Here is a 16,296-nt window from a genome sequence, read left to right as displayed (position 1 = left end):
TATCGAGGAGGAAACTGTTCCTGAAACATCGCCCAGAGAAACCAAAGTTCCTATTACGTTTTATAAAATAATGAAAAAAAAAAAAAATACAACACACACACATATAACTGTACTGCGAATATAAGAGAAAAAAAAAATGATAAAAAAAAGAAAAAAAATAAAAACCACACTTGATATGTATATACGAGAAACAGGCTAAGCTAGTTATTACGCGATACAATCAGCAATTATGAGGATTCGTTAAGGGAGATGAGGAGAAGTGAAGGAAAACGAAGAAAACGAAGACGAAGACGAAGAAGAAATAAAAGAAAGGCAAAGAACAGTAAAGACAGAAACTTGGAGAGAGAGAGAGAAAGAGAGAGAGAAAGACAGAGAGAGAGAGAGAGAGAGAGAGAGAGAGAAAGAGAGAGAGAGAATTACGAAATAAGTAAAAGGCACGCCATGCGAAGATCCATTGAAATTTACAGTAATGGGAACAAAATGTCAATGAAATCCTAAGTGACATGGTAACAGGAAAATAAAATAGAGATGAGAAGAGTGTGTAGAAAAGGAAGAAGAAGAGAGAGTGAAAGAGGAAGAGAAAGAAAGAAAGAAAGAAGAAGAAGAAGAAGAGTAGGAGAAGGAAGAAGAAGAATAAGAAGAAGAAGAAGAAGATGAAGATGAAGATGAAAAAAAAAAAAACAAAAAGAGAAAAAAAAAAGAAGAAAAAATAACAAGAATTTTTTCCTAACGCGGGATGATCGTACACTTTTCTTTATCAGCGGACGCGACGAGAGATTTGTTTTATTTCAATTCTCGTTCGACGACGTCGTATTCGCGAGACACGGCATAGTCCGTTGACCCTCGATGCACAGTAAAACACACAGTCGATGATTAAGCACACAAGAAGTATACAATTAAATTAAGCAAGCCGTAGCTTTAGCTTGAATGTTAGCAATTTAGACGGAAAAAAAAAGAGAAAAAAAAAAAAAAAGAAAACATACACACACGGACACATATTACACGTACAGAAAAAAAAAAGGAAAAAAAAAAAACACGGACACACGATGTAACATTAAAAACTACGTATTTAAAAGGAAACCAGAAAAAAAAAGAAATCTTAGCCGTTAAGCGAATACCTGTGTAAAATCTAGTAGGTGTCCACAAGAATAAAATAAAAAACATATATTGTGGTACAAATTAACATAAGATCGTGTCTCTTTGTTACCTAAGCTAACAAATTAATCCATTATGCTTATTTCCAAATTATCTATCTATCGTATAAGAATATACATTAATATATTTATACGTATGTATATATATATATATATTTTCTTTTTTTATTTTCTTTTATTTTCATTATCATTTCCTACATGCAAAAGATTTATGATTATCTTATTTACTATTTGTTTCAACCCTTACTATCGCATTACTTCGTTATCAGCAACCAATTCGAAATCTGGTTTCTCCTTCATAACAACTGGTTTAGTTTTACCTACCCATTCGATAATAGCGTAACCTATCATGCCGATGCAAAGAATAGCCATCAAGATATGAATCTTCATGTAAGTACATAAGTAAGGACTGTATATGTACGTTATCACAGATCCAGTAGATTCCCATAGTCGAAAATTGGAATAAGCTGCTTCCTCTCTTCCGGGGAATAATAAACCACTTAAAGCTGAAAATATAAATAATATTAAAACTTTGTTACACCATCTGTCGACAAGGTAGGTGTTTCGTTTTTTTTTCTTTTTGATTTTTTTCTCCCTTAAATACTCAACATTTGATCAATTATAACTGTAATTTAATATACTCATAAAAGACAATAAAAATATATCTTGACAAATAATTCTTTTATATGAATTAAATTAAATTTTACTTAATCAAATAATTCATTGTGAATGACCAACAGTTGTGAATGATCATGAGATTTATCTACGATTGATAAGACGTGAATGTTTATATATATATATATATATATATATATATATATATATATATATATATAAAAAGAAAAAAAAGGAAGAAAAAAGAATTGGTTAAAGAAACTTACAGTTAACTTGCACCAACCAGATGGAGTCACAGATTCCCCATAATCCAGAAATTAAAAAGAATATCATCCCTTGATTGGGTATTGGTTTCCAGTTCAACATAAAAATTAAAATCCCTATGTGAAGGCAAAAGGCAAATATCATAACGGGAATCCTGCCAGTCAATTTTATTATGGAACCCGTAGTCAATGCTGCAATTGCATTGGCAATACCGAAACAAATCATAACGTATCCAATATTACTGATACCCCAAGCGCAAGAAACAAAGGACTGAAAAAACAAAGGACAATGTAAAACCGTGAAATCTGTAAAAGAAACACATTGGAGTATACTTGAAAACTCACTGCGTTATAATCGGCAAAGAGAAAAGCTTGCTCGGCTCCAATGAAAATTATTATGGGTAGTATTAAAAGCTGACTCTTTTCTTTCAACAGTTTCAACGTAACCGCCAAGAGCTTTAATCCTGTTAATCCTGTCACCGAGCCCTTTCTACCTCTGTCATACCTAAAAAAAAAAAAAAAAAAAAAAAAAAAAAATAACAAAAGGCGAGCGAAAGAGAGAAAGGCAAAAGAAAACATACATAGATATATGAAATAATCCGATAAAGTCTTGAAAGGAGGTCGAAGATAAAAAAAAAAAAATGGAAAAAAGAGAGCGAGAGAGAGAGATAGATAGAAAGTAGAAAAAAAAGTAATGAAAGGGAATAAACGAAAAAATGTATATATATATATATACAGATGTGTGTGTATATATGTGTATATATATATATATGTATATAACGTGTGAAAAAAGCACTTCACTATAACTTGGTAGTAATCTCGTTCATCTGTATTACCTAGACAACGAATCAACCCCAAATGCGATAACCAGAGAGGCCAATATCATAAGGGCAACATAAATGCCAGATATCAAGTGGATCCTCTCTATCGGTGGTTGCTCTAGATTTGGATTGTCGCTCGTAGACGAAGATGCGACACAAAAATTGGCTCCACAAATTTCGGCGACGATACTACTGTTCAATGTTATGTTCGTTGACGTTGCTTTATCGTTACCAAAGGACAGAACTGTAATTGAGAAAATGAAAGAGAAGAGAAGAAAAGAAAATGATACAAAACAAAACAAATATACCATAAAATTTTACTCATTGTATCCCTTTTTCTTTTTTTTTACTTTTTTTTTTTTTCTTTTTTTTTTTCTTGAATGATTCGATAAATACATGAGATAAATATTGATTACGTGTTTGCGTGTTTACATTGTAAGATTTAAACGAAACGTAATAATTACTTATTACGCGATACTAAATAGTTTAACCTCAGATAATAATCCATTGGTAATCGTCAAGGCTACTTTCACAAATCGAGTCATTAACATAACTGCTAATATCTGCTAGTTACGTACTATTACGTGTACTCTTAATATTACATAAAACGTGTTTTATTAATGAAAGAGTTTACTCTAAAAAAAAAAAAAAAAAAAAAAAAAAAAAAGGGAAAAGAAAAGAAAAAAAAGGAGAGAAAAAACATATTCAGGAGTTACGAGCAATGAATGAAAAGAATAAATTGCAAAAGAAGAAGAAGAAGGAGAAAAAGAAGAAATATACTTTGAGATAGCCACTTTATTTGAATTGCCTTTGTATTCACGTGTAATACCTGAACGTATCTACATCACGCAACGCAAACGCAAGGGTTTATCTGGCTAAGCAAAAAGTCACATGCACGGTATATTTCATATGCCTTATGTTCTTGATGAGATGTTTTATGAAAATATATATAAAAAATATAAGAGGCAAGTTTTATAAAATAAGTTATTTAATAAAAGAGAGAGAGAGAGAGAGAGAGAGAGAGAGAGAGAGAGAGAGAGAGAGAGAACAGAAAGAAAAGAGATACCGGACTCCGACAACAATAGAACAGAAAATTGAATTTTCATGATCTTTTATATTTATATTATATAATATTAACTCCCCCCTTTTTCATTTTAGAATTTTTACATCCCATCAAAATATGATCAATTTTATTTTATTAAGAAATCCTTTTTTTTTGTCATAAAGATGAATTTAAAAGGTAAAGGGAGCATCATATTTAAAATTATACTCGAAAATATTATTCGAATAAAAAAAAAGATCCTATTCATCGAAACTAAGAAAGGGATCTTTCTCCTTTATATGTATAATACATCCTTAATAATATAGCGCTTTGAAAATGATCAAATTAATTTTTTTTTTTTTACAAAATATCTATGACGATTATTATAATAAAAACACTGTTTAATAAAAAGTGTATTATTATGAAAAGAAATATAAAAGAAAATAATTCTTTGACGTTAACAATAAATTAATGAAATTAATTTCATTATTTAGTTCTCATTGTTTTCATTAATTAATTTAAATTTCACGAATACGAAAAGATAACGAAATTAATTCAATCAAATTTTTCATTTATCTTTGTTCAATTATCTGTCGTAATTCATATTACAATATTAATGAAATTATCAAAAAGACAGATCGAGGTATAATATTTGTAATAGCACCAAGCAATTAATAAATATTTATCATATAAATTTATTAATGATTATTATGCACATAATAAAATCACTCAAATGTGTAGGTAAAAAAAAGAAAAAAAAATATAAATATATATATATATATATCTACCTGCCGATGAGATAAGATTACCCCAAACTTGTGCCATCTGGTAAAACATAAAAAAGAGTCCAAAAAATCTAGTGACCAAAACATCAGTGGCAAGATCAGATACAGAGGCATAAGCTTCAGACACGACCGTAAGATAAGTGCACTTGGCACACCAAAGTGGTCCACCACCTAGTCCAACCATCAATCCACCAGGAATCATGGTATAAAATCTTGGATAAAATTGTGCTGCTATGAATGGTACGTAGGTCAATATAGCCAGAGACATTGTCCATTTGCAACCGAGCCAACTAATGGGACAAATGTATTAAATGTTATCATTGATTAACGTAGAAAAAGGACAAAAGTAAAGTTTATTTTCGAGAGATAGATAGATAGTTAGATAGAGAGAGAAAGAGAGAGAGAGAGAGAGAGAGAGAGAGAGAGAGAGAGAAATTTATTCTAACAAGTAAAAAAAAAAACACTACTTTCTCATGATGAATTAAAAAGTTTTAGAGAAAAATTTGATGATAACTCGATATCTCCTAATTACCAGAAGATCTTCCAACGAATAAAAATTCTTCAAGAGGTCGTAAAGGATCTCATTCTCAAGGTATTGTTCGTTCAAATAATTGAGATGGAAGATGATAAAGAGAGAAAGAATGGAAGAAAGGAAGAAAGAAAGAAAGGAAGAAAGGAAGGAAGGAAGAAATCTAGAGAGAAGTTTGTGAAAGAGGAGAAAGAGAACAGCTAGAAAATGAACGAATATTATATCTTTTATCTTGAATGAGCCAAACGGTTGATGGCTCGCAGATGCTGATGCTGCTGTTAGTTTCGTCAAGGAGAAGAGGATGATAGGCTAAGTTATGGAAGACTTTATAGACGTGCCTTCGTTTAGCTCATCGGATACTAAAGCCGATCATTTCGATCTTTCTTACGATCCTTCTGAGGTCACATAAAATCGTTCTCGCAATAACAAAAGCTTTCATTTCAAATAGTAAAGGATAATCGATACTTCGAGTTCTCTTGAAATAGATACAATTGGTGTGGCTTAAAGCCAACTTCAATTTACGAAATAAAGAATAAGGATAATATATCTATATGACCGAATTATAAAATATTTTATTATCATTTTCTCACCTTATCACCAAAGCCGGAAGGAAGATGTTACTAAATATCAAACTTCCATAGATCGCAGCAAGCGTAAACGTGCCAAGAGATTGGCTAGCATTTATAGAACTTTGAAGATTCGAAGCACCCATAAATGCAGTGAAATTCACCATAAATGCAGTCCCTATTAATAATATGTTCTTCATAATACGCCATCTTTCTGTTGGCTTAAAACTGGTTCGTTCGGTTTGCACTTTGATGAATTGTCCACTATTAGTATTGTTCTTTTCCATCGTCATGATTAAATTATTATTAAATAATTTTTACAATACGTATATATATATATATATGTATATATATATATTTATATATTTATCTTCTTATTAAATTCATTTCGTTTTTAAGCTCGTTAGATATATCGCATGACGAGTATAAAATATCTTTCCTATAAAATACAAACAGATATTATCATGTTATTTTTGTCCAACAAAACATTTTTTAATATATAATTAAATAATTACTATGTTTGTCGACTGACAAATCGACGGAAAACTATTGAGAAATCAAATATATATGTTCCGGTATCGAATATATGAATGAACAAATATCATATTATACGTATATCCAAAGGCATTCCTTTCTAAACGTAGAACACTATGATTAGGTAATAACTCAGAGTTTAGTTTAAGGTAAAAGCAGATATCTTGCGAAACGTCCCTATACGCTTGATAAGTATAGTGTTAAGTACATATACACATATATATATATACACTTACACATAAACACATTCTTATATACACAGATACACACACACACACATACACACACATCCATCACACATTTATGCTGTCGAAATTGATACTTCGCTATATCCGATAGCGAGATATTATCCTATTTGCGTTCGACGTTTCTCATGAGTTATAACACCCATCGTTGTGGTCAAGATAGAGAAATGTTTAGAAGCAAAAGACCACGATTAATAGCAATCTGTCTCATTATAATAATAATAAAACGAAAAGGGATACGATTAAAATGATCTTCTTTTCCAAAAAATTATTATCAATGATCTCTATTAATTTCAATTTTTTTGAGAAAGAATCGTTTGAATTCGACGAAAATAATATATTCGTATCTATCGACTTTAAGATTCTGTACTATTTCATCTCTCTTCTCATCTCTTCTTTTATATATTTTTTATATGTTTAATCTTATATTAGAAATTATAATTCAAATTATATATCACGAGATATTTTCTTAAAGATTTATCGATTTATAACATATAATGTAATGATCAATATTTGAAGAATTCTATTGTTAAATGATTTGAAAGCATTCAAAGTTTCATGAATTCATTTCACAGAGTGATGATCTATATTTCAACGATCGAAATTAAAAATAATATTTTTCTTTAATTAATTTCAGAATTAGCTGAGCAATCTACAAATGCTCTTCGTTATATCGTTATGCGATTACATCTATTGCATATCTGTCTATCAGATCTCAACAAGTTATATCGAACGTTGAAAACTTGTTGCTGATCGTTATCGTTAACTATTTTGTCCTTGGGAACTAGCTTGTGCTAATACTCGGATTGTAAAACTAAATATATCAACGACTCCTTTCTATTCGGCGAAACATACTGTTTCATTATTGTTCTTTAACCTCTTTAATCTCTTATATACATATATATTAATATATATATATATATATATATATATATATATATATATATATATAATATTGAATCGAATTTCGAATTTATTGATCGAAGCTACAGTAAAAATTTTTTTATGTAAAAATTCTTAAGTAGACTATATAGGTAAGAGAGAAAGATAAATAGAGAGAAAAAGATAGAAAGAGAGAGAGAGAGAGAAAGAAAGAGAGAGAAATTAAAAAATTTTCATGCAGAGTTAATAAAACAAATTCGATCAAGCTCTGCAGAAAACAGAGTAACGTGTAATAATGAAAAGTGATTTTATTCGTTTCTCTACGTGATCGAGATTAGCTTTTAAATGAAACATCGAATCTCAATTAACGAATTTTATTAATATGTACGTACGTATATAAATATATAACATATTTATTAAACAGTCGTATTTTACGAAAATTTTTGTTTCACGAAATACGTAATACTTCGATGAATGAAAAGATGAAATAGTATTAAGATCGATGCCAAAAGTTTGTATATTTATTACATTACTACACAGTTTAGTACCTACGAGAGAGAAAGAGAGTGAGAGAGAGAGAGAGAGAGAGAGAGAGAAAGAAAAAGATCTATCCTATTTTAGAATAAAATCGCCAAACCCATAATAAGAATTAAATCTCTGAATGAATATTCTCGCATTAAAATGTATTTGCATAAACATAACTAGATATTAAAAAGGAGGAAAATATCGTCTCTTCTGCGATTCTACGTCGTTTCTGACTACTAATTTGTAAAAATGAAATTCAACTTTCCTATTGAATAAAATATCGTTTTTTTAACGCGCTTTGTAACATTTCCTCGTATACGATAAATCTTCTTTTACGTATAACACCTGCGTACGTTAGTATTGTCGAACTCATCGATTCTTACATAACTATTGCAAAATTATCTTAAACGTATTAGGCAATTTCACGTATGGCGAAATAATTAATCAATCAATAATAATTAATCAAAAAATATTATTTATCATTAATCTATAAAAAGCAATAAGAATAGGTATATAAAATAAAAACGAAAAACAAAAATAATAATAATAATAATAATAATAATAATAATAATAATAATAATAATAATAATAATAATAATAATAATAATAATAATAATATATGTGAATAATATACTTACGAGTTATGAAAAAATTGTAATTTTAATACTCAACTTTAGATCATGAAAGATCTATAGTTAAAGTTTGATCGTTCGATTTCTTCATTTTATTTCTCCTTCGATATCTCCTCATACACTCCGTTTATCAAATACTATATTGTTATTCCTTTCGTTCTCTTAATGACACACGTTTCATACTGGTTTGGCCATACACAGGACACGATTGAAAATAAGACTGATGCGATTGAAAACGCGAAAGGCAATGATCGAGGCGAACGTTATTGTCCCCACCAGCATCCGTCCTCACCTTTAACGATACTGTTAAACACTATAGTTTACCTATCGACAATGATAATACTTAATCGGTAACTCCTAGACTTATCCCTACTGTTTTATTTTTTTCTCTCTTTCTCTCTCTCTCCATTGTCGTCAGACATTGAAATCTTTCTTTTATTATGTTGGTTACGAAAAGAGAGAGAGAAAGAGAGAGAGAGATAAAGAGAGAAAGAGAGAGAGAGAGAGAATACTTTTGTTTATTCAAACTTTTAATTAACTAAATTTTAATTAATTGAGCTTATTAAAATGTTTACATTCAGTTAATAAACTTATATTAATAATCAAATGAATTTAATATGTAAAATTAAATTTCTTATTTTATATACGATTATAAAAATAAAAATAATTGTTATTCTATTAACAAGCATACACATATACATGGAGTAACATTATTTGTTATATTATTTGAATAATCATATCGTAAATATAAAAGATATCGATGTTGATTCAATTTTAAATATGCAAAATTTATGTAAATATTCATTTATTTGCTATATTTGTTTATATATAAATATTTATTTATTTATATATATATATATATATATATACATATATATATATATATTCCCATGAAAATATAAAATAACAATCTCGTGTTAGCTTTGACATTTATTAAATCTATTTCGATTATTAATTAAATACGACAATTCATTCTTAATTTATCCGTATATTACATGTTTATTATTATTAAAAACTTACAACTTTCAATTAAAGATTTTTCTTATTCCTATCACCGTTCCGATAATTGTTGGCAATAATGAAGTGAATGTGCACCTGCGTGCCTCAAGATCAAACGATTGCATGATTGTCACGCGACGTTGCGTTTTCATTTATGCGATCGCGATGGAGTAATGTGTTTGTTTAAAAAAAAAAAAATATTTTTTAATATTTATAGTATGCGTCAAGATATCTATCATTGTCATTATTTCTGACTTTTATCAGACGTCAATCGAGATTAAACATTGTTTACCATTTCGTCCCTTTTAATAATTTAATTTAATATTATGAGTATCATTAATGACCGATATTATTTATACTTCACATAATTATCAATTTTTCTTTATACTAATAAAATTTACTTCAATAAAGTTTATTAAAATTTTTATAAATTTCTAATCATAAATTGTAACACAGGCAAACGATACCAATGAAATTTGTAAAATAGTATTGTTGTCATTTTATATTTTAAGATCATTTTTTTATATATCGAATTTTTCAAAAGCCACTATAATTAAGAACTTTTAAACGGTATGAAAAATTAACTTCATAGTCAATATTTTTGATTTCGGAAATGCGATTCTATTTTACCTTTGGTTACAGTTATAATGGTTCGCGTAAATCATACGATTCTTTCTTTCTTCTTATTCTTCTTGTTATTCTTCCACTTGATATTTTTCTTTATTCCTATCTCTTCGTGCACATATATAACGTGGTACTTACGGAATACTGTCGGTATTTGTAATAAATCTTCAGCTGCTTTGTTATCGCCTACGATTTCAATTCCAAAACATTCCGTTACGTGTTTTCCTTTAAATGCATTTAAATATTTCTCTGAGAATATTCGAAAATAGTTATTTCACTTTCTTTGTTTTTTTTTTTTCTATCTTTTTGTATGGTTTTTTCTTTTTTTCCTTTTTTTCTTATGGAAAAATCAAACATCAGGATATATCGATAAAATATTACAATCTAAGATTTAATTGTTTCTTAATAAATGTAATTTATTTCTTAAGATATATATTTTTCGATATTATCACACACAAATAATATTTTATTATTTCCCATAAATAATAATTTACAATTTAGAAACTCAATAATACCTGAAATGGAATAAAATGTGAATAGAGAAATTATATCATTTATTCAAATTTCTCATAGATTATATGTACTATTTACCTTGAGTAAAAGTAAATATTTAGCTGAATTTGGAATGTAATCCAATTATTTTTTTTCTTTTTTCAGTTTAATGAATATCCATTTATACATTAAACGAATTAACAGATGTAATAAAATAAACGTATATTTAAATAGTAAATATGTATGTACGAGAATTATGTTAAATGTTTGAAGAAACATTTTGAAGAAACTCTTACAAATAATATTTTTACTTATTCAATACTATCAATCGTAACAAATAATAAATGAAAGAAGAAAGTTACACTTGACCTAAATTTCACGCTTTGTTAGTTCTTTGTTTGAATGAAGATAAAAAAGAAAAAATAATTCTTTCCTTCGTGCTCATTGACAAACGAAAGTACTACTCTAATTAATTAACATGAATCTACGTATATTCATAAATACAAATACGACATTGAAGATATTTCACAAAAGGCACTTTCAGTTTTTACATTTGGTATTTTTTTCAATTTCATTTGCACACCTAATCCTTTTTATCTAATTTTCTACATTTTCCATTACAACATTATATCGTAATATTTTTCATTATGTTTAAAACGACAAATATATTAAATTCTATTTCATTCTTAATTTTATATTTAACACGTGACAATAGAAATAACGAAATGAATTGTCAAATTGTAAAAAAAAATTTCTTTCGAAAATTATTGAAAGTTTCATTTTAATAAGTTTTTCTTAAGAAAAAAGAATTAAAATACGAATAAAATAATTATTCGCTAAATATACAAGATAAATAATATAATTCAATAATACAGCTATACGTAAGATACTTTTCGCTTTAGTACATTATTATTTTATCTATTTTATAAAACAAAAAACAAAAAAAAAAAAAAAAAAAAAAAAAAAAAAAAGAAAAAATGTTCTATCATAAAATCATAAGAATCCGTAAAACTATTCTACGATGAAGAAGGGGCTTTACTTGTTGCTCCGTCCGTGTTCTCGTTCTCGTGCATGAATATATTTTCCCGAAAAATATTTCTCCCTGCTAGAGATAAAGTTGAAAAGGGAATAGCGTGGTAAGAAGAACGAAGAAGTCACAGAATGCATCCTTTTGCCTTTTCCCGTTTTTTCTTTTCTTTTTTTTTTCTTTTTTTTTATATCTCTCTTTCTTCTCTCATTCTTCTCACTTTTTCTTTATTTCTTTCTCTCTTTCCATCTTCTTTCATGTTCGCGAATCCGCGCTTGGGTAAGCTTTGCAATAAGAACGTATGAATAAAGAGGTTCACGTTTTTAGATGCAATCAGCATTTGGAAAATGCTTTCCTTACTAAGAGTACGTAGTTCGCTATATGCCAGATTGGAAACTATTTTTCTTGTAGAAAATTTTTTGAATAATATATACACTTCCTTCCTATTTCGTATTTTTCTCTCTTTCTTTTTTTTTTTTTTTATTTTTTTATTTAAAAAATTTACGAAATTTATGGATTGTCTTTATTTTTTGTCGTGACAAACGTAATAACGTAAACACGTACAACGCAAATCCTTATATACTTGATTAAAAAAATTCTTAATTGTATAAAAATCATTTTCTTACGGTTAAATGAAATATTTTCTTATTATAGAGGTTAAATAAATATAAGACTAAGAAACAATGTATTATAAGTTAGAAAAGAGCTTATCCACTCGTTCATCGTCACGTACCTTAACATCGTTGAAGCTAAGGTCATTAATAAAGAGTCACGCCATTTACTTACATAAAACTGATAACGAGCAAAATAATAGCTCACCATAAAGCGACTTAGCCAATGAACTTTATTGACATATGTCCGACATTTATCACTAACTATTATACTTTCTTTGTCGAGTTTCTCGTACAATTTGTCTAAAGTATTATCGTTTTAAATGATTTGTGAGATTAAACAAGCCTAAGTTTATCTTAGTTCGTTTAACCAACATCAGAAATAGAGAGTGGGAGTGAGTGAGATAGAAAGAGATAGAGAGAGAAAGAGAGAGAGAGTAAAAGATAGATGAAAAATCGTGGATAATCTTTTGAAACGATAAACGTTTCTTTCTCGATAACTGCAGATATTTTTCTTTTTTTCCTATGCCCATTATTGCCTCAAATAAACTTTTCATAAAGTAAATAAAATTCATTGCTTATCTCACTTTTTTCTATTACATTTTTATATCTTTGATTATTTGTAGAAGAAGATCAATATAAAGAATTGGAACGTCGATTTAAAGGAGACAATCGATGTGTAAATTATCGTATGTATAATTTTAATTAAATAAAATATTTAAAAAGAATATTCTATGAGAAATAATGAGAAATAAAAAATGCCGTTTTATAATACAAAAGTGGACATCTCAAAATTTATAATAAACCGTAGAGCACATTATCGATACAGGCCTTCGAACAAAATTTATAAGCTGAAGAGCGCATTATAGATGTAAGCTCTCGAACTTTTTTCGTGTTAAAAATTCAATAAGAAGAAAGTAAGAATTTTCTTGGTAACACAAAGTTCTATAAGAAACGATCGAAGCCGAATGGGATATGGAAGACACACACTTCACGCTTGGCTGCCTTTATATGTGATAAGGGTATACGAAACGGATAACAAAAAAAGAGAAAATCGATAGAACATGGAACAAGTTAGAAAAAAAAAAAAAAGAAAGAAGGAAGGAAGAAAGAAAGAAAGAAATAAGTCAATAAACAAAGAGTAAACAATAGAAATTTCATAGATAGAATAAATCAATGAAAAACTACAATATTGAAGATTGTACGAAAGAAAAGTTCTTTCTATAAATACGAATAAAACCAAAAGTTTCAATCCAGATTCTTTTTTTTTTTCTCTCCCAATAGCCATTTCAAATTTTTCGAATAGCTTTTTTCTTTTCTTTACCAATGAGAAAATCGACAAATGCCATTAAATGGTACGCTTTAAAAACGGTGTTAAGTGCACATCATTGTACTTTCCTTTCAATCATTTTTTTCTTTTTTTTTTTTTTTTTTATTTTTTTTATTCTTTCTTTTCGATGAAAGTTACAAGCTATGACAATTTGAAAATACTAGAACCATCGGAATAGTTCGAGGCTTTTTTCTTTTTTTTACTTCAAAATGTGTATATGTGTGTATTTTACTTATGGGATGAAATTTGTACATTAAACAAAAAAAAAAAAAAAAAAAAGAAAAAAAAATAGAGAGAGAAAGAGAAAAGCCGCGAATATTTCAAAATGCTCTCGTATTAAAACAACAAAAAACGATTCAGATTTACAAAATTAGAAATTTATGATTAAGCAAAATAAATTAATAATTATATAAGAGAAAGAAAAAAATTTACGAATCATCGATTACATCATAATCTATTTTAATATATGCTTTTTATAATAATTCGTTTTCATTTTATATAAGCGTTTAATAATCCGTTTTATTCAGTAATTAATTATTGTACTCCTTTTCCAAGTCATTTGCTTTTCCTATTAAATTATTACTCTCTATTATATACGTTATCGTCGATTATGATCTTCGTTTTATAACTATCGAGTAAAAGTTTCTTATTCCTACGTTGTAAATATATGAATTATCCGAATGAAAGTTGTAGAAGCGTAAACTGTAATTATTTCTGAGTAACAGAGCGAACAGGTCATTAATGGCGAAGCTTAAAGCTGAATTTGCCAAGAAAATTTCTTGTATCTCGATTTTTCTTTAGCAACACTTTTCCCTCTTCCTTTTTTTTTTTTTTTTTTATTTTTTCTTCTCTTTCTTTCCCATTTTTTTTTCCTTTTTTCTTTCTTCTTTTCTTTTCTTTTGTTTTTAACGAGTTCAAAAATAACATGCTACACGGACAGTTCACAACTTGTCTTGAATAACTTAACGCGAAAGGATTTAATTCTTACTTACTACCCTTCCGTACCTCTTGTCCCTTTTTTTTCTTTTTTCTCGACCCTTAAGCCATGCGATTAGCGTGTAGATAAAAACGTCTTGATAAATGAACGTCACGTCGCGTCGTTTCGCTTTCTTTCAGCATTTATTACTTCTCTGGCGACGATCTAAGAAACATCACAGAGACAGAAACGTTGTAATATTTCTACTATTAAAGTCGTTAAAACTCGATGATAAAGGAAATCCGTGCGAATGGTCTTTTATGTTCTAACATTTTCTCTTTTTATTTTTATTATACATCGAATAGCTGTTGTAAAATATATATTTCGTCAAATGTGTCAACGAATCGTAAACGAATTATTATATTCTTTTAAGAAAATACGTGACGTTAAAAGTTTCATAAGAATTATTATAATCTATGATTTTTAATAAATAAAGAATGAAAAGATGAAAAGCGATCGAAATAATATTAAAAGTGATATAAGCGATTTAAAATAATTTACGAAAGACGATCAAAGCATGTAATTTCGAATACATTGAAAACTCTTTTAAAAAGATAAAGAGACTCGACGTTTTTTTCCTTTTATTTTTTTTTTCCTCGATCAATTCGTTTAAACGAGTCAACAAAGTTAAAGAGTTAAACGAGGGTGGCTTTTAAAGGATTATGGGACTAAGGGATTAATCGCCAATTCAGTATTATACCTTTCTAATCAGAACTATTTTAGGATCGACATATCCAGTTTCCTTTTATCGTTTTTTATTTTCGATATATCTTTATAATCTCTAATTGAGAGAATTTTTTTTTTTTCACTATCTTAATTCAATCATTATCTAACCAATGATTTCACCTATTGTTTGATATTTTCAATATTGAAATTATTTTATATTTTAAATTATCCATTAAGATATTTTTCAATGAAAATTCCAACATTACTTATCTAAATATAAAAGAATCTAAAATATTATAAACCAAATCATATTTGAATTTTTAATTAAAAAGATCATAAATATTAAAACCATTGTTTATTAAAATATTAAATAATGAAAATGACCTTATCTATTATCCAATCTAATAATACAATATTAATGAAATTAAAATGGGAGATAAAAAAAGAAAAAGAAGAAGAAGAAGAAGAAGAAGAAGAAGAAAAAGAGTAGATAGGTATAAAGAATAAATAAGAAATTTTTAATGGAGTCGATATTTTTTTTTCTTTTTTTTTTTTTTTTTTTTTTTTTCATCGAAAGTTTATGAACACGATACTTAAATATGATGTAACAGGCATGATTACAAAGTTCGCTTTAAAGGCTCAGGTGGGTTTAAGGAATTCACAAGGATGTCACACTATTTAGATGTTCTGCCACAGCGGTTGTCATGCAATTCCGTTGAGGTAGATGGTGATAGCAAATGCTGACGCGGAAGTGACGAGGAGATTAAAGCGGTCGAGCGAGAGCATGTACATGAAAGAAAACGAGGATGTATGGGTAAAAAGATATCGAGCAATATTACGGAAGGTGCTCTCATTTTCTCTCATCTCCCTTTTCCTCTTATCTCCCGAGATAAACTTTGTTCGACCAATGGGTTTGTTTTAATAAAATTGCTTGTTTAATACTCTCATTATTGTACGAAAATGAGAACGAAAAGAAAG

General features: G+C 28.1%; 1 protein-coding gene across 3 annotated transcripts; it reads right to left on the bottom strand.

Moving 5' to 3' along the window:
- Positions 1–1,302: 1,302 nt before the first annotated feature.
- Positions 1,303–9,724, bottom strand: LOC118439853 (UNC93-like protein). Of its 3 annotated transcripts, none has more exons than XM_035862061.2 (8): positions 9,614–9,724; positions 8,600–8,917; positions 5,800–6,214; positions 4,684–4,970; positions 2,869–3,097; positions 2,378–2,537; positions 2,036–2,303; positions 1,303–1,660 (listed from the first exon to the last, which is right to left on the bottom strand). In XM_035862061.2, exons 3-8 carry the CDS (start codon positions 6,066–6,068, stop codon positions 1,401–1,403), a joined length of 1,473 nt encoding a protein of 490 aa, XP_035717954.2. In that variant the 5' UTR covers positions 6,069–6,214; positions 8,600–8,917; positions 9,614–9,724; the 3' UTR covers positions 1,303–1,400. The 3 variants fall into 3 exon arrangements, with proteins under 3 accessions (XP_035717954.2, XP_035717953.2, XP_035717955.2); XM_035862060.2 differs by having other exon boundaries at positions 8,600–8,896; positions 9,614–9,706; XM_035862062.2 differs by having other exon boundaries at positions 8,600–8,885; positions 9,614–9,681.
- Between the last annotated feature and the right edge of the window lie 6,572 nt (positions 9,725–16,296).

The sequence above is a fragment of the Vespa mandarinia genome, chromosome 14 (assembly GCF_050613455.1).
Source record: "Vespa mandarinia isolate Hongniang chromosome 14, ASM5061345v1, whole genome shotgun sequence".
In the NCBI taxonomy this organism is placed as follows: domain Eukaryota; kingdom Metazoa; phylum Arthropoda; class Insecta; order Hymenoptera; family Vespidae; genus Vespa; species Vespa mandarinia.
This window is presented reverse-complemented; position numbering and strand designations above follow the sequence as displayed.